Raw genomic sequence first — 23,878 nt, forward strand, 5'->3', positions numbered from 1 at the left:
AAGCCATTTTCTTCATTGTACTCTCAACAGATGGCAGTGAAAGTGGGCGGCAGGTGAAGACTGTGCAAGAACGCTGGCGTGAGTCTCTGTTGGCCTGCTCCAGCCTGTCACAGGTTTTCCTGCATCTCTCCACACTTGAGCGCAGTGTAGTCTGGGCCAAATCCATCCTCAATGCCCGCTGTAAGGTGTGTCGTAGGAAAGGAGATGCTGAGAACATGCTTCTATGTGATGCCTGTGATAGAGGCTATCACATCTTCTGTGTTCGGCCAAAACTAAAGGTGAGAACAATAGGTTTTGTAATGTTTAATTTGGACACCATGTTAACTGTTCTTTGTCATAAACACTAACTTGCCATATAGTCATTAGGTGTGTGTGTGTATACATTAACACATGTATCTGTATTTCATACTTGACTGCATAACAGAAATCTTTTTATGAAGATTTTTATATTTGTGCCAGTAGAACATCTTCCCCTGGTTTCACGGAAAAGGTTTAAATCTAGTCCCAGACTAAAATGCATGTTTGAGCTGTTTTAACTGAAAGCAATTTGCACTGACATATAAGTGTTCTAAATTAAAATATCTAAATTCAGTGCCATTGTTTTGACTCAAGATGCACATCAGTAATGTTTTTTTTTTCTGTGGCATGTTTATAAAAGGAACTAAGCCCTAATTCTGGCCTAGTCTAAGCCTGGTCTGTGAAACTGGGCCCTTTTGAGTTCTGAATAAAGTCTTGATATTCCTTTATAACAGGTTGTTCCTTCTGAAGACTGGTTCTGCCCTGAGTGTCGCCCCAAACAGCGCATCCATAGAATCAATTCCCGTCAGCGCTCCTCCATTGACTCGGAAGAAGAAATGGAGGACGAGGAGGAGTCTGAACAAGAGGAAGAAGAATCAGAAGAGGAAGAGTCAGAGGATGAAGAGTCAGAAGTTGAAGAGTTAGTGGACTTTGTTTAGAATTTTGTTTAGAAAGTACATTTATGCAGAAAGAGATCAGAAGTGTCATGAAAGTTTCTTTCTTCATTTATTTAACAGTGTGCCCAAAAAGAATGCCATCAAACTTCCTCTCCAGAGCAATAAAGGCAGTCGTTCGAACACCAGATCAAAACCAGCTGAATCAGGTCATTCCACGCCTCGCTCACAGCAGAGCACACCCAAACAGAGCCAGTCTGCTAATAAAGGAGGCTCCAAAAACTCAGGGAAGAAATCCATCTCGGCGTCCAATGGCAAACCCCCACCTCGGGCAGGAAGCCGCTCTAGTGCCCGTCTTAGTCTAGAGATACTCGCCACTAATGGCACAACGGCCAAATCCAGCAACCAGTCCAGTCCTGCTGCAGAGAATACAGACTCCAAGAAGAGACCCATTGCTGGTAAGAAGTGTGAGGAGCTTAACAAAGGGAATTTTATTTAATGCATCACAAATTAGGATACAGTATGTAAGAAAGGTATGAAATGAACAAAATGGCATCTAAAAAACAGTGTTTTACATTTTTATTTTAAAGGGATAGTTCACCCATTTGTCATAATTTACTCAACCTTAAGTTGTTTCAAACCTGTATGACTTTCTTTATGCTGAACACAAAATAATATATTATGAAGTAGGGCTGTCAAAGTTAACGCAAATTCATTTTAACGGCACTAAATTTATTAACGCGCGTTAATGCAGCGCGTATTTTCTGTTTGATCCATGGTACGTAGTGGAGATCAAAATAAGCCGTAGACGTAAAGGATGCAGCAGCAAACATTAAAAGGGAAAGAAAATGGTTAACATTAATATTCTAAACCAAAAGTGCAGTTATTGCCTAAAAACTACCATATTTTCTGTTTAACCATATTAGACACTAGGTCGAAAGAAAAGTCTGTTTACACTGAGCACATTCTCTGCAGTCCGAGCGCGATGTGTGAATACACTGAAGCTCACTCTCGCTCATGTCTGAGGTAAATCATTGACACATTACCACTTACAGTACGTGTGTTATATTGAACTAAATGCATTACAATCATCTAAAACGAATACACAGGTTACTTTTCTGAACAGGAGCGCTCCTGAATCTTGCATTGTTTACTTGAATTGCGGCACAGTTCGGCGCGCACACAAAATACCGGCAGTTAAATAGGGATCGCACGTCTCTTAAAGGGGCCGCACTATATTCCTACTCGTGGAATATGGACCTCCTCCAGTATAGTGTGTTACTGGTGCGCTCACAGGTCCACATGACAGCTTTCACATTACCAGTTTTTCATACAAACTGTGCCCTGCTCTGAACTAAACTGCCAGTAATACCACCTTTATTTATATTCTTAAAATGAGAAAAAATCCCAGCTTATTCTGAATTTGTGACCTGTGATACATATCTAGTCTTCATGCTGTATTATTGATTATTATTGAATAAGTATGGTTTCACTAATAATAAATGTACATTTGCATAAAGCATGCATATTTGTCCATATACCCATGTTGATTAGAGTATTAAAAACTTAATTCAAACTTAATTTAAGATACATTTACAACATAAAAATCTGCGATTAAATTGTGTTTAATCGCAAGTTAACTCATGACAATCATGCGATTAATCACAATTAAATATTTTAATCGTTTGACAGCCCTATTATGAAGATATAACTCATACATGTTTGAACAACTTAAGGGTGGGTAAATGATGACAGAATTTTCATTTTTGGGTGAACTATTTTAAGATGGGTTTAGAGCATTGAGAAAATTACTTACTTGACCTTTAAATTAATGTAGACAGTCAGTAATGCTCTGGTTAGGTTCTGTCTCTTTAAAGCTACGCTGTGTAACTTTTTTTTTTGTTTATTCTTAGCTAAAAACACTTAGTTCTTTAAAAAATATTTGTGCTCATTAATGTAAATTTACTTCTTTTAAGTAATAAAATATTCTCATGATTTTATAATATGCCATTGAAAATACATACAGGTGAGGGGTTCAAATGCCGGTCGCCATGTTGCCCCTCCATCTTGAAAGTGCATTAGCCAAAGAGGGACATACCCCTAAATTCAAGCTTCGCCTTTTGCGTTTTAACACTCGATAGCACCATATCAAATGTGAAGAGGGGGATTGCCATGTTAATCTTGGACTAAATCGGCCACCGTAGGAGTTAAAACGAAATCAGAATTGAGAGGAACAGAAACTATTATTGGCTGGATGGTCATATACCTTTTCACCGCTAGATGGGGTAAAATATCACACAGTGTAGCTTTAAAAAAAAAACCTTCTTCCGAAGAGCACAATGTGCTCTGATTGGTCAGCTGGACCAGTGTGCTTTTATTGGTCAACTGCTTTGAGTGTGTTTTGGAAATGTAACACCCCTACCATAACTAGTAATAATGTAAAACATTATTACTTAATATCACCTTGTCTATTGGACTTTTGTACAAGATCAGTATCGCATATGCAATCAATACTCTACTAAATTTTGGCGCTCTAGCGGAAGAACCGCATGCGTCTCGCGGAAGAACATTGCAGCCGGATCTACTTCTCTCTGTTTGTGTCTATGGCGAGTCGCGCAGGTACTGTGCTAATCCGCAGCGGGAATTCAAACGCTTATTTTATGTGGACCATAGTGAATCTTGTAGTGAATCATAGTACTCCATAGTGAAATATTAACAAATTATGTTTTAATAGCATTTTTGCCCCACGCATCTGTTCAGTTCGGAGCTTGTTTATGATGATCCAAATTTGGTATTTCCAGTTAATTTTGATTTGGCCACAAACATGGCTGCAAATCATCAGTGCAAGGCGTCTGCAAGTGCACATGGCTGCGCAGAGTCGGAGAAGCGCAGAGAAGTTGCATGCATCGCTATTGCATTAGCAAACCCAGCTCTCAAGACGATAGAATTATTTCACTCCTGCAGTATACGGAGCTGAAGTGTGGTCTCATTTTGGCTTCAGCTATAAAGAAGCCACTAAGGAAATCGACAAGAGTAATTTTGTTTGCATAATAGACCAAGTTAAAATCTAATATTCGGGAACACATTGAATCTGAGAGCTTGCTTAACATCCCGACTTCATCCGCGGTCGCGCTGCTGAGAAGCATTTCCATAGAATGTACAGCACGTTTTCCTCTCAGTAACAAAATAAACACACCAAAACTGACAGCGGTGGAAGCTGAACGAAAGATCATGTGGATATGGATGCACCAGCTCTGCAGTTTAGTTCTTGAAATAGCACTTTATACAATAGACTGCTTTAAAGAAAACAGCTTAACTATATTAAATATTTAAAAAAAAAATCATTCAGTCATGGAATGAACTATGCAGTTCCTGTTGTTAAATAGTCACCACTGTACTGTGAACCTTTAAAACATTTAGACATAAAGAATCCTGCAGTCACTTTACTATTTACCTTTACTTTGCTGACTGCACAAAATAGTGATTAGCGATATAAATGATTCTGTATTAATTAAATAAAATACTTGTCATGTTTCATGCATATGGTTGTGTTCTTTATTCTTTTAAATTAGGTCTTAAAAAAATAAATAAATATTGCAATATATAACAATATATCGTATCGTAATCCCTGTATTGTGATACGTATTGTATCGCCAGATTCTTAGCAATACACAGCCCTAACCATTACCATGATTTTATCATGTATCCCCATGTATCATCACCTTTAGGGGGCCATATGCTCAGTGGCTCCAGTGCATTTCAGGCCCACCCCAAAAAATCCTGAATACAAAAATCTCCAATGTGTGTACTACATGGTTCACAGTCTATGCAATGTGTTTTTTCAGCAAAACATTGCTAACATTTGTAATGTTTTTAGAAACAAAGCTCTGAATTGCCTTTACACAGACTTTAAAAATTGTGATCTCGATTCAAACACCCATGTGATCTAATTCCTAAATGACACTGATTTGCCTGTCTATTAAACTTTTGACAAAACCGTTGTAATTGCATTTTTACTTGTAAGGATTCCATTAGAGAGCTATGCAATTCAATTCTTACTAGTAACAATTATTATTAGAGAGCTCTTATTTAGCTCTAGTAATTGGGATAATTTTGCAGTGTGGTCTTAGTACTCCTCCTCCCCCCCCCAACCCCCCCCCCCCCCCCCCCCCCCAGTTAAGTTAAACATGTAAAAAATAATAGGACCCCTTTAAGAGTGATTTCATCTCTCTTTAAGACTTGTTCCACTCTTATATATTGTGGTTTGATGGTTTTTCTCCAGCAGAGGTCTCCCCAAAAGCCAAGATCGTCTTGGCTCCCACCACCACTTCTTCCAACCGTCGAAGCTCAGGGAGAAACCTAGGCGTCCATGAGCTGTCAGCCTGTGAGCTGCTCACTGTGGACCTGGTCAGACATGAGGACAGCTGGCCCTTCAAGAAACTGGTGTCCAGAACTCAGGTAGTGAGCTGATCTCACTTATATCCGTCTGTAACGGGGTCATAAAACTCCCATTTGTGGTTGGTTTATGACCAACAGGATTAGGAAATAATCTATGCAATTATGTATGACATCTCACTGTCCTAGCTTTACACCAAGACGTTATTTTCATGGATTTAATGATTGCTTTTATTGCACCCTTTTTTTTTAGGTGCCCGACTATTATGACATAATCAAAAAACCCATCGCCTTGAGCACAATCAGGGAAAAGGTCAACAACTGTGAATACCAAACTGTTGGTAAGTTAATGTTTTTTTAGTTTTTTGTGGAAGGAATGTTTAAATCTAGATCATTTGGTGAATAAGTGTGGAATCACGTAACTTGTCATCATACCGATGGATCTAATAATGTTTATGTTTGAGTAATTTTATTTTTAACATGGCTGTGGTAGGAAGCTGCGAGATTTACTAATAAGAGACAGATATCAGGGCACACACAAGTCCCGGGTTCCGAACTACCAGCAAGTGTTAAATTACTACATCCTACAGGTTATTAAAATTGTGAGGAAGCGCAATGCTGTTTCACTTGGTCTGCACTATCTAAGCTGCATTTGAGTGTGTTGAAAGTTATAATATTGTGTTAGTTTGTTTGCTGTATGAGAATAGCAGTAAACTACATTAACATTAGAAAATCATACTGATGATTTTCTAATATTTCTTTTTTGATGGGCATGCCACACTGGAGACTTGGAAGTAAACGCCCACGGCTTGGATTGGATAAGATTTGCATATTTTATGAGCTTAAGCTCCCCTGTCAGTTCAGTTCAAATGAGGGAGAGATTGTTTTGAAAGTGGCAACTAGAATGATTCTCTCGATCACAGGGCTCGTAAACGTCTTTATCAACCAAACACAATTATTTATTTCTCATCCACCCACGATTGATTTAAATATAATTTTTGTATTACTTGGCCCGCCCGATCGGTGGATATAAGCATGAACCGCGCACATACACACACACACGTACGTGCGCACATGCGCCCAGATCAAAAAAGGATTATTATTTCACTCTTTGAGATTCACCGGTCTGCCGACGGGCTTGCGTTTTAGTAGCCCATGTTCTTCATGTTCTGTGTGATGGTCAGTTCACAGCAGTGACAGAGATCATCTTTTCCAAAAAGTTGAAATATATTTTTTCATTTAAAAAGTTTTTTTTGTGTGTGTGTGTTTTTTGAACTTTTGTGTTCATTTCATGAATTTAATCAAATTCAATTGTAATAAGACATCTCGGTCTTGGCATTTACACAGACTGTTTAATGAGCTTAGAGGTGACAAATAACCTGTAGTTATGCATAAATAACGTTTTGATGTTTTAAACACATAACGTTGAATATTGATATTTGAAATGATTTAAAACGTGAAAGGATTCTTTAAATGTGAAACTAAAACCGCCACTAGGCTGCAGCAAGTCACTGTTAATGAGTGAGTCATTTATATTCAACCGATTCATTTAAACAACTGATTCATTCAGAGACTAATCATTTGATTATATTCCTATACATTTTGTCTTATTCACTGAATCACTGATTCAAATGATTTGTTCAAAAAGCTGATTCATTCGTAAAGAATGATAGTAGCATTGCTACCATTAGTAACTGTTACCTCAAGCAGTTAAAACAATGTAACAAAATTAAACGCAAGTCTGACCCAAACGTTTAATGTCATGTTTGCTACAGCTACCTTTATTTGTATTCTTTTAAATCCATCTGGACGCTTTTATGCAGTGAAGTGGTACTCTCTATTCAATATAATGAGTGAGTCACCGCGCGAGTATCACAGCACTGAGCACTAACTGCAGGAGTCAGATAAATGAGCTGAGCTCTCGTGATGAGAGCTGAGGTAATCGCGACTACACTCGCGGCATACATTCACAACGCGTGTTCTGTCAGGCGGGTTTCAGTTCAATTAATGTCAATAGCCGCGTGTTGTCCAGGTTAGTAAATAAAAACAAAATGACAGCTTCTGATATATTTGTATAGCGACTTACTTTATTCATCTCCCTTTTGCTGGTGTTCATTTGTATAGCCTATTGTGTGACAGTCCAGTGCGTGTTTAGGGCGGATTTAACAGAAGTGCCGCAGGCATGATTTCAGCCTCTGTGCTCGCACTGGCCAGTGGAAAAGTGGCTAAAGAAGGTTTAAAGGCTCTGTCGTTTCAAAGAATAGCACAACGGCGAGCGCGTCGAAGAATGGATGAGAGACGAGACGCGCGCTGCTGAGCCAAACTAAACACTTAGGTGAAGATGACAGAATAAGACTACTGCACACCTTGGTTTTGATTTTTTATAGTAATAAAGTAATTTAGTTCAGTTAGAGAACAGCTGTTCAAATAAAAACTGAAGGTGTCTGCTAAGAATGATCCGAACGAGTGTCGCAGCAGGAGTCAGATCTTGAGCTGACAGATGATCGCGGAAGATTTGGTTTCAAAGTGAAATGTAAAAGCGGATAATAAAGGGAGTTTGTCATTGTGTTGTGTTTTTCATTAAGAATAATAGGCTAATTTTAAACCGAAACTAAAATCTGCTTGCCCGCATAGACCGCGCATTTACTGACGAGCTGTCATTCACGGTGCGCGCGCACTGGCACGTTTTCAGTTCATATGGAAGCATAACTTTCATAGGAAATCATTGAAAGCACTCGCTTTGCATCCGCTCCCGTTATTAATGCCTGAGCGGCAGTGCGGATGTTCCTTTGGGTTAGATAGAATTAGTGATTTAAAAGCCCAGATACCGTTATTACTGGTGTGGTCACATCACACTTTGATTAACCGGTGGGAAAATGTCCCCACCGTCACATCTCTACTGTACATTCGCAAGATGGATGCGCATTGCTTAGAGTTTATCACAGATAAGGACAAGAACGTAGGCTAATAGTCAAATGTAAATGCAGTCAAATGCAACCTATGAAATTCAATTATGCAATTCTATCGATGTCGCAACAATAAGAAAAGAACAAATGCGCATATTGTCATAACTTAGTTTACACACAGTTCTGTTGTGTCTATGAACAGACCTAAGCTATTTCCAGATATTGCCAGATAATCACTTTACCTCTACAACACTTCTAACAGAATTGGATCGTTTGTGATTCTGTCTGTCATGATTTCTTGCATTGTCTTGAGACAATTCTCTGTTGTTAGCCTGGATAGGCCACAGTCATTATGCTTCATCATATTTCCTTCTACTGGATGTAAAATGCTCTGTGGTATAGCCTACATTTCAGAATGTTTAGAGCTACTTCTGTAGTTATTTTGGTGAAAGTTATACAGGAGTAATGTGACGCATTACAATTCTGAGACAGTAATATTGTAATGTAAAGAATTACTTTTAAATAGCAGTAATAAGTAATCTATAATATATTACAGTTTGGAAGTAACTTGCACAACACTGGACATCGGGGGGTTGTGTTTAAGGGGTTAAGCTCCATTAATGTGGCGAGCATCCGGAGAAAGAGGGAATGCGCACAGAGCTGAAAGGGCTTGAATGAAGAGCATTTGACTTTAGATAAAACTACTAGAGGATATATCGCTGATATATCATTACCACAAACCATCCTGAGTGCTTGTGGTATGCTCCGCATCGCTGTTTTGACGCTCAGCTCACTTCAACTAGAAACAGGGAAATGGTGCTACCATTCTGTCTCGCAGTCCAGATGGTAACATGGCATGGTCCGGATGCAGATCGTGGTCTGCCATTTGAATATCATCGGTTTAGTTTGTGTAAAACATCTAGTAGCCTATAATTAAGTTTGTTTTTTGCACAATAAAATCTTTAATGTTTAAATTGGGTTCACTGAACAGTTTTGAATGTAATTTGTATTGTTCTGAAACAACTTCATTATTGGGGGGAGGTGGGGAACTCACAATGCTGGCTCAACATTGTGATGTCTGTCAGCCATCGTCGATGGCACCATCTATCGGCCCAACCCTAGTCAACATGTGCCCCAGACTCCGCTATATCAATGAACCATATCCAAGCCACCGTAACTGCTTGAAAGAGTCGCACAACACGAGTCGCTGCTGATTGTAATTTCTTATTGTGTCTTTACTCTTACAGCGGAATATATAGAGGATGTGGAGCTCATGTTTTCCAACTGTCTGGAGTACAACCCACGAAGCACCAATGAAGCAAAAGCCGGTCAACGGCTCCAGGCCTTCTTCCATTCTGAGCTTCAAAGACTCGGCCTGGCTGACCGCATGACCCCTCCACAGAAACGGCCACGGATGTAAACAAAACCCTGTCTTCCACACAAACTGGCCATGATGGAAAGCCAACTCATAATCCGCTGTCTAATTATGTAGTTCTGTGGCATTTGTGGAATGTTCATGAACATTCCAGTATGGTTGGGCTCAATAAAAATTCTACCTTGCCCTTGTACACAAGAAAATGTATTTGCAAAGTGCAGTGTGCAAACAAAACGGCACGCTGAAGGATATTGAGCGGCGTTTATCTTCACAGCTAGTGATGAGTATACATCGGCCTTTAATCCTACGGAACAAAGTGGAGAAAGGAGGAAAAACTGCTGTGAAGAAAAAAAAATATTTGCACTGTTTTCTGAGAAGTTTTTTTGTGTTTAGATTAACTCAGGACAAAATGCATTGTGTTTTTGTCTGTAATTTCAAAATGGTGCATTTTGTTTTTTGTACATCAACTGCATTTGTAGACTACTGTTTTGTATAGATTTTTTTACAGACCCGAGTCTCCGTTCTGACTATAAATTAAGTCAAAGGAAAAAATAGAATTTCAGTTTTGTAGTTGAATAGTTGTAAAGATAAACTCAGTTCTTTCAGTCCGGTCCCTATAGCTTGCATAAACACTACGTAGGAACCAGACCATCCCGTTTTGTTGTTTTCCCTTTCAGTTTTTGGTTATTTATTTAGATTTGGGTATAATTTGCTTGCTTTATTTATAAGGTTGTCATTATAGGTTGTTTTTGTGTTCTTCTTTTTCTCACTCAGAAAGCTTGTTGAATCAGTTTTCCTCTCATTGGTCTTAAGTCATTTTACCCGCTGTGTAATTTTTTTTTCTTCTTTTTTTCTGTATGTAAAATAAATTGTGTTAATATTTGGCTTGACCACTTGTTTTCATCTCTGTTTTTTAGTGTCTGTGTTCAGCAGAAGCCGCAGTTAACTGCACTTTAAATAAACATTGTCCTGTATAACTTTAGTTTGCACAATAGGTTATTTTTAAGTTTACAACACCATTTCATGTGCCTTAAACCTGACAATATTAATAGATGTAATTTAGTCATGTCATGAATATTCAGTTTTCTAATTATTCTGGCTATAATCCATCATCTTCTAGATAATGCTCTTACGTAGATTAAGACTTATAAATATAATGTTTATGATTTAAAAGTTGAAACCATTTGCATTATATTTTCATATGCTATATTTAAGTGATGGCGGTAATTCAAATGTATGATATCTCTTGCCAACTGTCCCAAAGACAGTGAATGACAGTGCATATGCTCGAGAAGCCCTTTCACTGCGGCTGTGCAGTGATGTCTGTCTCTCTCTTTCTCTCTCACACACACACACACTCTCTCTCTCTCTCTCTCTCACGCTGTCTCGGCTGTTCACATTCCCAGATAGAAGTAGCAAGAAAATAATCGTTCATTGATTCATCGCATCGGACAGCATGGTAAGGACAGGCATTTTTCCTCTCACGTAGCTAATTCTTAATTCATAATAGATGTTATAATGTTGTTTTGAAACTCTTTCTGTCAAACTTTTGATCCGCAACTGTCACGTTTTCGGCTCTGGCAGGATCTGTATTGCGGCGCTGTGGCGCTCTAGCGGATCCGTGATTGAATGCGTTCCGGCTAAACCATATAATGCTATATTTGACTCTTAAGTTTATTTTGTGGTTTCTGAAATTAGTTTTAATTTGCTATAAATCTATATTTCAGGCCTATAGCCAGAGGCGGCCATTTTAAGCTAATTTTAGCCGGTGCTTTAATCACTCTCAGTGCATGCCTCGCCAACTTTTACTCACGGACGCTGGAGAAATAAATGAGCGGGATATATTGATGGACACAAACGCGTATAATCAGATCAGAATGAGCGGTTTCATGCCATGAGATGACTATTGTGTGTTCTGTTGAGTGAATTAGGCTACTTGCTTATGATTCAATAGGATTTAGTTGCCATAGTATGTGTGAGAGAATTGAACCTCTACACCAGCTGCTCAGAGCGCGTCTGTGCGCGTGCGCCTCTTGTACTTTAGCTACTTGTAACTATTACAATAGTAGATATTACTTATCAAATATAATATAATCTTGAGTTAAGAATCTTTAGATATTTGTAATGACAAAAACGAGACAAATACTAAGATTTTTTATTTATTTTTTGTTTTATTTCATTGCTATTGGAATAGTTAAAGGTAACCAAAGAATAAGTACTACTAGTATCTAAGTTCTGATTTAAATCTATCTATAATATTCTATAATATTATAGTCCTCTAATATCTACTATGTTCAATAATTATCAGTAGAAGTTCTGCTAGCAGATAAAAATACATGCTGAAAAGTTAGTTACCATTAAGTTTTAAGGAATAAATCTTAAAATGGCATGTGTAGAGACGTTCAGTTCAAAATGTATTAATGCTCTAGGTTCCACTCTCCGAGGGCCTTGCTTGTTTTGAGTATCATTGATCATGAATCCAAATGTCTTAAAAAAGTCCCAGGAGGAGCTCTCATAGTTGCATGGTGGCCCAGGTGCCCCACTATGACTTGGCCTTCCAGTCCATTTTCGAACAGGAGTGAGAGATTTGAACTGTGGTGACAGACCAGCTGGCTATGCGCAGCATGTACGTGAGTCAGGGTTTGTAAGCAGCACTTGATCAATCAATGCCAGCGAGGTGATACAAATCTGACACCTTGTTACTGCTAATATTTCCCGCTTGTTACTGCTAATATTTCCCTGTAGTTATATTTTGCTATGGATATGTATTATAATGATGCTCGTTATTCTGCTACTGACATCCGAGTACGGATCTACAGTCTTGCTGAATTGCTGTTTCAGTCTCAATCAACTGTATTCACCCCAGTCTCGTCATAATCACAGGCCTCTGGTGTCACAGTCAATGATGAAGTCCTCAAAGTCTTCAATGACATGAAAGTACGGAAGTCCTCGTCCTCAGACGAGGTAAAAAAGCGCAAAAAGGCAGTGCTGTTCTGCCTCAGCGACGACAAGAAGAAGATCGTCGTAGAGGAGGGCAAGCAGATCTTAGTCGGAGACATTGGAGAAACTGTCGACGACCCCTATGCCTGCTTCGTGAAGCTCTTACCTCTTAACGACTGCAGATACGGTTTATATGATGCCACTTACGAAACTAAAGAGTCTAAGAAAGAAGACTTGGTATTTATATTTTGGTATGCAGTCTTGTCAGATTTCATATTTAAAGGTGCACTATGTAACTTTTCCGTCTGCTAGAGGTCGCTTATTCAAAACAAAGGCCTAGCTTGATGACGCCAAGTTTGAGCGCAGAATCTTGAGACGTGGTCTTCACCTCCCAGCCCAAAGAATCGGGATAGGTAGAAATCATGTTCATGGAAGCGATTATTAACGTTACTGTATTATGAAGCAGAACAGGGCAGAGTGTTGTAAAACTGAACGAGGTCGCTGGAGCGATTGCTAATGAGAGACGAGCGTGACATGGCTCGAGAGCATCAGGACTTTTATTATGCCACCGCCACCATTTCCGCTTTTCCGGTCATGAGTATGAGACAACACAGTTCTGTTTATCATATCAGATACATTTGAGTGTGTTGAAAATGATGTTATGACGTTACTTTGTGCGTTCGCTAAGAGTAAAGCATTTCTGCCAAATGAAACTGGAAACCGAGGGTAACACAAGATATGACGAAATTGACAGGTGACTCTCTCTGATGTTTCGGTTGTTTGGTTAAAATACCAATTTTCTTACGATTTACAAATAGTTGGAAACATTTGCGAAATTGTAAGTACTCAACTGAACAAAATATGTAACACTGGCCTGGTGGTTTTTTGATATTTTACTGAAAATGTTTTACATAGTGCACCTTTATACAATTTATTTTTTTATTTTGTATATATTTATGCATTTACATTTACGCATTTCTTTTTTATTTATTCACACATTTATTTATGAATTTTTAACTCTAGTTAATTTTGAGTTTTTAGACATTTGTAGAATTTTTATTTAGAATTTGTATAGATTTTTTTTTAATTTGTAAAAAATTATAGTAATTTTTAATAATAAAAAAATGTATATTTTGTTTCATTTTTTGTGTGTTTTATTAAAATGTTTTGACAATACTCTGAATTAAAACAGACCATCTAGCTAGCACCAACAGAAATGTAATATTTTTATTTAATACATCTTTATTTTAGCTAGTTAGTTATTTACTTATGTTAATAATAATAATCCCAAAAATAGCAACAACCTTGCTGTTTGTTGTTAATGAACTCTGCTATACTTTGTTAAAAGTAAAGTAAATCACACAACATACATTATTTCCTTTTTGTTAGCATGCATATACTGAACATTGCTATTTTGATTTTAGGGCCCCTGAAGGTGCGCCATTAAAAAGCAAGATGATATATGCTAGCTCAAAAGATGCCATTAAGAAGAAGTTTACAGGTGAGAACTGTCATATTCACTAAGAATACCAATAATGCATCTTTACAAAACAGATGCTGATCGGTCTTCCAGGAAGTATGCAATATAACAGGGTGTATTACACGCACACACACATAGATGCCTCATTAATGTCTGTTTCTATGGGCTGCTATATGCAAGCTGTTTTAAATCTGGTCTGTGACCACTTGAGAACAAGTTAACGGTGCATCTGCAACCTAGTTATTCTGATGTTTGAATATCTATATCTGCAATAGGCATTAGCAGATTATTTGGTTACACTTTAAGGTGTCAAGTGTTACAGTGTAATTATACAGGTTAGTACTGAGTAATAATAATGAACTACATGCACTTATTACAGGGTTAGGACTATGATTAGGGTGTGGTAGATTTAGTTGCATGTAATTATGCACAATTTATAGTAATACACTACAACACTACAATGTGACTAAATGGCTGCATCTGATATCACATACTTCCCTACTATATAGTCGCCGAAAACAGTATATGTCAAAAGTAGTAGGTCTGAATTCACAGTATGAAACAGTAGACAAAAAGTACCTGGATGACCTACTACTTCCGGCCACCAGAGAGGATTTGTGAATGCCAGTGAAGTGACGCAACTGTTGCTGGTATGTCACATGATAGTTACCGCATGGTAAATGTAGTATGTTCAGATTACATTCATACTATATACAACATACTTTGTAATGAATGTGAAGTAATTACTTGCGGTACTCAAAATGAGTAGTATGAGATTTATTATAACTACAATTTAAAAATAATATTTTATGTGTGTGTGTGTATATATATACCCACACACACTATATTGCCAAAAGTATTGGGTCACCCCTGCGAATCATTGAATTCAGCTGTTCCAATCACTTCCATAGCCACAGGTGTATAGAATCAAGCAACATTTGTGAAAGATTGGGTCGCTTTCAGGAGCTCAGTGAATTCAAGTGTGGTACCGTGATAGGCTGCCACCTGTGCAATAATTCTATTTCTGAAATTTCTTCACTATTAAATATTCCACAGTCAACTGTTAGTGGTATTAGAGCAAAGTGGAAGCAATTGGATTAACAACAGCAACTCAGCCACAAAGTGATAGGACAATTTTGGGCAATTTCATGCACCCAACTTTGTGGGAACAGTTTGGAGATGGCGCCTTCCTGTTGCAACATGACTGCACCAGTGAACAAAGCAAGGTCGATAAAGACATGGATGAGTGAGTTTGGTGTGGAGTCCTGACCTCAGCCCGATAGAACACCTTTGGGATAAACTAGAGCGGACACTGCGAACCAGGCCTTCTCGTCCAACATCAGTGCCTGACCTCACAAATGTGCTTCTAGAAGAATGGTCAAACACACACTCCTAAACCTTGTGGAAAGCCTTCCCAAAAGACTTGAGGCTGTTATAGCTGCAAATGGTGGCCTGTCATTAAAGCTACACTGTGTGACATTTTCCCCCATCTAGCGGTGAAAAGGTAGCCTAGAAATCTAGACGCACCCAAGCGGCAGCAAATTTAATCTGCCCGCAAGTGTCGTCTAGCAACTCTCAATACCCTTCTGAGCTGTATTCGCCTAACTCTTGCCGGACCAATCACATCGTGTATAGAGTCGGTGGGCGGGGCCATAATGACAACGGCCGAGTTGCGTTTGCGTGCTTCTAGTAAACACAGAAGCTGCCGAACGGCGGTCTTTCGAATCAGCTTTGACCGCGACTCTGGAAGACTTGGAGTTAAGCTCTTCTCTGAGAAAAGAACAAAGAACGGCACTGAAGTCATTCTTAAAAAGGGAAGATGTGTTCAGAGTTTTGCCGACCGGATACGGCAAATGTTTAATCTATCAACGAGCTCTGTTTCACCTTCGTTGCTCTGGTTGGTTGTAGCGCTATCCTATCGCGTGCAGAGGGAGTTTGAAAGACAACCGTTTATCCCGCCCCTCGGATTGAGCCCTGTCTATGGTGAGTTTCCAGACCAAACATCTTGATGTGGGTCTGGCTTGTCGGGCTAGTGAAAAGGTATATGACCATCCAGCCAATAATAGTTTCTGTTCCTCTCAATTCTGATTTCGTTTTAACTCCTACGGTGGCCGATTTAGTCCAAGATTAACATGGCAATCCCTCTCTTCCCATTCGACACGGTGCCATCGAGTGTTAAAACGCAAAAGGCGAAGCTCAAATTTACGGGTATGTCCCTCTTTGGCTAATGTACTTTCAAGATGGAGGGGCAACATGGCGACCAGCATTCGAACACCTCACCCGTATGTATTTTCAATGGCATATTATAAACTCACAAGAATACTTTATTACTTGAAAGAAGTAAATATACATTAATGAGCACATATATTTTTGAGTGTTTTTAGCTAAGAATAAACTAAAAAAAGTTTAAAAACAGTGTAGCTTTAAAGTTCATGTGCATGTACAGGCAGGCGTCCCACTCTTGGCAATAGAGTGTATATATAATATGCGATATGGCACTTTCAATGCATTGCACTGACCAGCCGGACACAACAATATTGGCTTAAATAAATTATGCAAGTTATTGCATTTTGATGAAAGTTTATTTTTGTATTTTTTTGCACTGAAGAATCATTCACAAGACCAACCTAGAAGCTAATGTTTAAATAAAGAACACTACACTACATAGTCATTTCTACAATGAAAATACAATAAAATGTTTTTAGTAATACATGCTTCTTGTGAAATCTTATGCAACCATGCCTCTTTTTCTTCAGGTATCAAACACGAATGGCAGGTTAATGGTTTAGACGACATTCAGGACCGCTCAACCCTGGCAGAAAAGTTGGGAGGAAGCGTGGTCGTATCGCTTGAGGGGAGACCATTGTAAACTGAACAGCCATGTGCCATCTGGATTCCACACGCTTTCTTTCATCTTAGCAGCTGTCTCTATCATCGGATCCTAAAGGAATAGTCCTAGTTTGTCTTTATTCCCTTTTCTTTTTTTTAAGTTTGTTTTTTTTCCACATTAAGGAGATCTCATTAACATATGCAAAAATAATCTACCAGCTGAATGCCAGCTTACTTTTGTTTTGCCAAATGACAGTAGAAAGCACGGATGATCACATATATTAACCAGCACAAAGTCAAATGTATTTTCAGAGATATTCTATGATGCTGTAAGAGAACTATATGAGAATGCTGTACGTTAATGCCTCACAGCAATGCATTAACCAGTGACAAGCACTTTACAAGTCTGAAACTATTTATTTGAACTCTTCTACCTAATCTGACTCATTTGACACGGTTACGTTTACGCAGATAAACAAAGCACTTTTCGTCTTTACACTACCAGTTGAAGGAGGACTTTCTGTCTGGAATTTCTGTGTCTGTTTGAACCCGGAATAGAAGTTACCACAGTTTTCATTCCTGTTACGCACACGGACATAAACAGATGGGTTTCCAACTGTTCCATTGCAGCCTTTGAATCAAACGCACCACAGAACGTGAAGGCCGAGCTGCTTGGAATGTTTTTTTTTTTTTTAAACACTACATGAAAATGCAATAATTCTCTGTAATGATGGCAATATTTGCAGTCTGAAGCGAAACATTGTTTTTGAGATCGGGGAAGGTGCCACTTTGAAATAAAATCTTGTGGCGGAATTCTTGGATGGATTTCTTGGCTCGTTTTCATTAGTGTTGCTCCACGTGTGATACGTTTGACCTGTGTGTGTTAGCCATCAGAAGGGCCTTATTCAACTAAATATTTCTGTTCTGCATGATTTTATTAATTCATATTTATTAACATATTTTTTTTATGTTCAAAGTCAAGGATAACTTAATCAAAGACTATTGTTCTGTTTATCATTCTATCCATAAATTCATCCTCTAGCGATTGTTCTGTCCACCCATCCATATATTGTTTGCTTCATCTTTATCTATCTATCTATCTATCTATCTATCTATCTATCTATCTATCTATCTATCTATCTATCTATCTATCTATCTATCTATCTATCTATCTATCTATCTATCTATCTATCTATCTATCTATCTATCTATCTGTCCATCCATCAATCTATTGTTCGTTTTATTTATATCATCCATCCATCCTCCCTCGGTGGCTCTGTCCATTCATCCACCCATCCATCCATCATTTGCTATCTATCTATCTATCTATCTATCTATCTATCTATCTATCTATCTATCTATCTATCTATCTATCTATCTATCTATCTATCTATCTATCTATCTATCTATCTATCTATCTATCTATCTATCTATCTGTCTGTCTGTCTGTCTGTCTGTCATTCTGTCCATCCATCAATCTATTGTTTGTTTTATTTATATAATCCATCCATCCATCCTCCCTCGGTGGCTCTGTCCATCCATCCATCCATCCATCTATTGTTTATTTTATCTCCATCTATCCTGTCATCCTCTAACGGTTATTCTGTCCATCCATCCACCCATCATTCGTTATCTATCTATCTATCTATCTATCTATCTATCTATCTATCTATCTATCTATCTATCTATCTATCTATCTATCTATCTATCTATCCATCCATCCATCCATCCATCCATCCATCCATCCATCCATCCATCCATCCATCCATCCATCCATCCATCCATCTTGTTTTATCTATATCTATCTATCCGTCGCTCTGTCCATCCATCCATCTATTGTTCATTTTATCTCCATCTATCCATCCATCCTCTGTCATTCTGTCCATCCAGCAATCTATTGTTTCATTAATCTATCTATTGTTCCATCCATCCATCATTCTTTCTAACTCCATCTATCTATTCCATCCATCTTTTGTTCTTTCTATCTCCATCTATATATTCTATCATTCTAAATATTGTTGTATCTATCCATCCATCCATCCATCCATCCATCCATCCATCCATCCATGCTGTATAGATATTGAAGTATTAAAAGTACATACTATATAGTACAAAGAACAAGGCCAACACAAACTGAAATACTTTTTTTAAGCTAAATTTGAAGTTTTCTTTACAATCGTTCCTTTTCTAGTCATTGAATGTTTTTTAGTATTTGGGGGTTGCTTTGGGGCATTCTTATTCTTGTGTAATCTAGAAAGCACTGAACTCACTGGGAATAAATCAGATACTTATATCTGGGGCAGCTCCTGCATGTCTTAAAGCATTCAATAAAGTTTAAATGAACAGCTCAACCTCCTTTACTTCTTACAGGCCAGGCGGTTTCTATGAGCGTGGTCTCTCAGTAGATCTGGGCTTGAGGCCAGTTGCTGCTTCTCCCTTTGGAGAATTTGATCCGCAGGCCGGGAGCAATCCTCTGCTGCTCGGCGCTATTTATGGCCAGCATGCTTTTGTGTCTTGTCATCGTTGTCCACAAATGGCAAAACTGAACATGCTTCCAAAGAGCTACAAAAAGGACACTGCTGGATAGGCCGGGTAGCTGTGTTTCTCAATCTTGAATGAAGTAGCACAAATGAAAGGAAGGTTTGTTTCAGTGAAAAACAGCTCTCAAATATCTCTCACAACCACACACACACACACACACACACAAAGCAATGTTAGAGTGTAAAAGCTGTCAGAGAATAAAAGTACTGGCCTTCATCTGTGCCGTTGATTATAGTTCAGTTATGAACACATGTCCACACTGTTGTCTCCTCTGGGAACTTTCTAGTAATGGTTATGAAACTAGTTCTCGGTGCATGTAAGCACATATTGTGGGGGAGATGACTGATCTGTTCGGATAGAGTTCAACTGATTCAGGTTATTCAATGGCCAATGACAATATATAGAGAGAACCCTAACGAAACAAAAATATATTGCAGTATATTGGAAAATGGAATCATGGAATACATTAGGCAATATATTCACATATATGGGATTTAATATTTATATTCTCCTGTATATTGCAATATATGAAAGCGGCAATCATTTATATATTTTGCAATATATTACAGGAATATATAATATATTGTATAATACCATAAATATCCTACGGCCACCATAGGAGTTAAAACGAAATCAGAATTGAGAGGAACAGAAACTATTTTCCGCTGGATGGTCATATACCTTTTCACCGCTAGATGGGGGAAAATATCACACAGTGTAGCTGTGGTCTTAAGTCTTTAAGTGCTCAAAAAGGGCATAAACAAATACCCATCAGAAAGGTCTATTCAATATAACAGATCAATCTAATGTTATGAAAAATGGAGACTGGTTTCGACTGCAGTCATGACCTCATCTTATGAAATGCCTGCGATTCAGCAACTACCTGCTAATGCACTCATGTTCATGAAAAGCCTTGACATGTTTTGGGTGAGTAAGGGGAAAATGCACAAGATATAGCACTTTCAATGCCCTGTAGATGGTGATATAATTTTTGTAGTAGAAATAAACTGCAGCAGAAAAAGTTAGGTAGCCTTGCAAAATGCTACTCATCACAAATCTATTGGAGTAAAGAGAACATGTTCAAATATGTAATCAAGCAGAGAGTAAAAGTTACTAAGCTGAAAAGATGCTTAGATACAGTAACTAATTACATTTACCCATTAAAATATTTTACACCAAGCACAGGAGAATCACAACCAACTTAAAGTAAACGGCTAAACATGAACGGACAAAACGATGCAAACTGTGGGCTATAAATACACAAAGTAACTAACGAGCTAAACAAGGAACAGGAGGATCAAATCAATGAAACAAAGAGTAACCATAGCAACAAACAAAAACAAGCCTAGAAACAATGGTTCAGGAAAACAAAACCAAAACTGATTGTTACAGGTGTATATAGATATATCACAAGGTTGACCAAGGTGTCTGATGGGCAATATAATCCTGATATACATAGCTTAATTCTAACAAATTAGATATATAATTGCTGAAGTAAAGGAACTCTCATTATAGATAGTAATTTTGCCAAGTAAGACACATTCCTGGATCAACCTATTTTGTTGTACCAGGAACAAAATTCCTGTCCAAAAATGTAGTCCTAACGCTACCCCTACACATAAACCTAACCCCATAAGTTATCCCTAAGGGAAATGATAGGTGAATAACACTGATGTAGAAGCACCTACCCATGGTTTTGACCCTAAACTTGACATAAATTGTAAACTTAACCTTCAAATCTGATTCTGTTGATTGGAATATTGTTCCAGGATTAACAAAGACGGTTCATCACTAGTATACATGTACTCAAAAGTCACTAAAATTATAATTAAAACAAAACTTGACAAGGATGCATTATGCAGATCTTTACCCTCAACCCCATGCAGACAGCACGAAAATCAGGAGTTTATTTAACTGGCATCTTAAGAGTTGTATCTATTTTGGGCTCACATATCTAACTTATTTGTCAAAGCTTTTATGTCCACCGCTGTACGAAACAAAGTGCCTTTCATGTAAGCCCTGAATCTCTGTGTCTGAACAAGTGAGCTGAAAATAAACAAATGACCTCTCCTTGCTCTGAAAGGGTGTGTGAGTATTGATAGCTGGCTGCTGCAAAGCATGTGAGAATGTGTGACACGCTGTTAAAAACATTTCGCAAAAACTGTCTACCGGATTGGCTGTTTCTTCTGGTCTAAACAGAATGTCTGAGGTTAAAGGATGGAGGAATTTGAGTAGAGAGGAGGTGCAATCTTGAGTTTCTTAGAATGTTGTTTCTCAGAATATAGAGGGGGAAAAAAGACATTGACCTTCTTCAGGTTTGCAGTGTTTCCGAGGCTTTCAGATTGGTATACATAGAAAATATTTACTTAAGTAGCTGAAATTCACTGATAAACATTTATGGGATTTTTTAAATTACTGAACAGTTTGATCAGTTGTTTTGCAATGTATTTGTTGCGTCTATTGCAGTGCAATATGACCTGTTGCAGCGTCACAAGATTTCACTTCAGGACAAAGTTACTCAATATGTTATTATGAATGCGCACGTCTGTGATGTTGATGCATGCATATCGTTTCTCAATATGTTTTGATTTTGTCCTGAGCTTGTGTTTCGTTGTTTCAATGTCCCATTAACAAAAAAGTAAAACACTTAAAAAACACTTAAAAACATACTAACACATATTGCCAAAAGTTTTGGGACACCCCTCCAAATCATCAAATTCAGGTGTTCCAATCACTTCTTTAGCCACAGGTGTATAGAATCAAGCACCTAGGCATGCAGACGCTTCTACAAACATTTGTGAATTGGGCCGCTTTCAGGAGCTCAGTGAATTCAAGCGTGGTACCGTGATAGGCTGCCATGTGTGCAATAAATCCATTTGTGAAATTTCATCACCACTAAATATTCCACGGTCAACTGTAAGTGATAGCAAAACCCAGATGGACGAGTCTGGGCTTGGTGGTTGCTAGGAGAACGGTACTAGCCTGACTGCATTGTGTCAAGTGTAAAGTTTGGTGGAGGGGGGATTTATGGCATGGGGTTGTTTTTCAGGGGTTGGGCTTGGCCTTTTAGTTCCAGTGAAAGGAACTCCTAATGCTTCTGCATTCCAATACATTTTGGACAATTTCATGCTCCCAACTTTGTGGGAACAGTTTGCAGAAGATGGCCCCTTTTTGTACAAAGCAAGGTCCATAAAGACATGGATGAGTGAGTTTGTTGTGGAGGAACTTGACTGGCGTGCACAGGGTCCTGACCTCAACCTGATAGAACACATTTGGGAAGATTTAGAGCGGAGACTGTGAGCCAGGCATTCTCGTCCAACATCAGTGCCTGACCTCACAAATGTGCTTCTAGAAGAACGGTCAAAAATTCCCATAAACACACTCCTAAACCTTGTGGAAAGCCTTCCCAGAAGTGTTGGAGCTGTTATAGCTGCAAAGGGTGGGATAACTCCATATTAAACCCTACGGATTAAGAAGGGGATGTCATTAAAGTTTGTGTGCATGTACAGGCAGGTGTCCCATATACGGTCAGATACAATTAAATACATAAGACAATCTGTTTCCAAATTAATTTAAATGATTTGAATGCACCAAAGTTGGAGCAATTAATATGAGTAGATCTGATTTTACACATGTAGGATAAATATGCTCTTTAACCTTTTAATGATAAAGTATTTGGTGTACATTCATATATATTTTTAACTTTTTATGGTGGTTAGTTTTCTGGAGGTCCAAGATTGACACTTGACCATTGGTTAATCATTACCTAAAGTCTATCAGTAACCACAAACTATAACACAGGACAAAGCAGTGAGCAAAAGTCAGATAATTATTCTATCACCTGTAATTTTGTGATACATAATTATTCTCTGATTCTTTCAAACTCATCTGAATGGCAATGATCTATTATTGCTGTATTTCAGTAATGACAGTCACAGCATCTCACTCCACCAGCAGGTGAAGAGAAGCAGTTGTCCTTTCCATGGTTAAAGTCGGGTTGTCGCCCTCTATTGGTGAGTAACACACCAACACACAATCATGTAAATAAATCAGTGAGAAGTTTAGCAGTGTGCAACAATTCCTTCATTTTGTGCACAATCTGTAAGTGAATATTTCACTGTATGACTGTAATGAAGTCACTTTCTTATGCACTTTAATAATAATTATTATAATATCTGAATAATAAGATAAAAAACATTAAAAGAGCAAAGCCAATATAATATAATATAATATAATATAATATAATATAATATAATATAATATAATATAATTTAATATAATATAATACAATATAATACAATATAATATAATATAATATAATATAATATAATATAATATAATATAATATAATATAATATAATATAATATAATATAATATAATAATTATTACAACAGTTTCAATCAATATGAATATGATTATTAATGATATTTTGTATGATCAAAGTTATTTATTCAAATATACAATTATATAATATAATATAATAATTATTACAATAATTGC

General features: G+C 37.8%; 2 protein-coding genes across 5 annotated transcripts in view; both read left to right on the plus strand.

The window, feature by feature from the left end:
- Positions 1 to 10,477, plus strand: part of baz1a (bromodomain adjacent to zinc finger domain, 1A) — a 47,095-nt gene extending 36,618 nt beyond the window's left edge. For 2 of the 4 annotated variants that reach the window (XM_067455947.1, XM_067455948.1), the window contains exons 23-28: positions 31 to 278; positions 753 to 937; positions 1,035 to 1,369; positions 5,194 to 5,369; positions 5,560 to 5,647; positions 9,460 to 10,477. In XM_067455947.1, coding sequence (XP_067312048.1) covers positions 31 to 278; positions 753 to 937; positions 1,035 to 1,369; positions 5,194 to 5,369; positions 5,560 to 5,647; positions 9,460 to 9,632 — 1,205 coding nt within the window. In that variant the 3' untranslated portion in view covers positions 9,633 to 10,477. The remainder of the gene's footprint in view (positions 1 to 30; positions 279 to 752; positions 938 to 1,034; positions 1,370 to 5,193; positions 5,370 to 5,559; positions 5,648 to 9,459) is intronic. The other 2 variants (XM_067455949.1, XM_067455950.1) reach the window with 1 other exon arrangement.
- Positions 10,478 to 10,926: 449 nt separating this feature from the next.
- Positions 10,927 to 17,657, plus strand: cfl2 (cofilin 2 (muscle)). Its single transcript, XM_067455951.1, has 4 exons — positions 10,927 to 11,046; positions 12,471 to 12,778; positions 13,952 to 14,028; positions 16,764 to 17,657. Exons 1-4 carry the CDS (start codon positions 11,044 to 11,046, stop codon positions 16,874 to 16,876), a joined length of 501 nt encoding a protein of 166 aa, XP_067312052.1. The 5' UTR covers positions 10,927 to 11,043; the 3' UTR covers positions 16,877 to 17,657.
- Positions 17,658 to 23,878: the final 6,221 nt, after the last annotated feature.

Source organism: Pseudorasbora parva, chromosome 10, assembly GCF_024679245.1.
Source record: "Pseudorasbora parva isolate DD20220531a chromosome 10, ASM2467924v1, whole genome shotgun sequence".
Taxonomy (NCBI): Eukaryota; Metazoa; Chordata; class Actinopteri; order Cypriniformes; family Gobionidae; genus Pseudorasbora; species Pseudorasbora parva.

Excerpts from the sequence above, each read along its gene's own strand:
- cfl2 (XM_067455951.1), top strand. Across the intron at positions 12,779-13,951 it reads GACTTGGTATTTATATTTTG|GGCCCCTGAAGGTGCGCCAT; the intron begins GTATGCAGTCTT and ends TTTTGATTTTAG. Across the intron at positions 14,029-16,763 it reads CATTAAGAAGAAGTTTACAG|GTATCAAACACGAATGGCAG; the intron begins GTGAGAACTGTC and ends CTTTTTCTTCAG.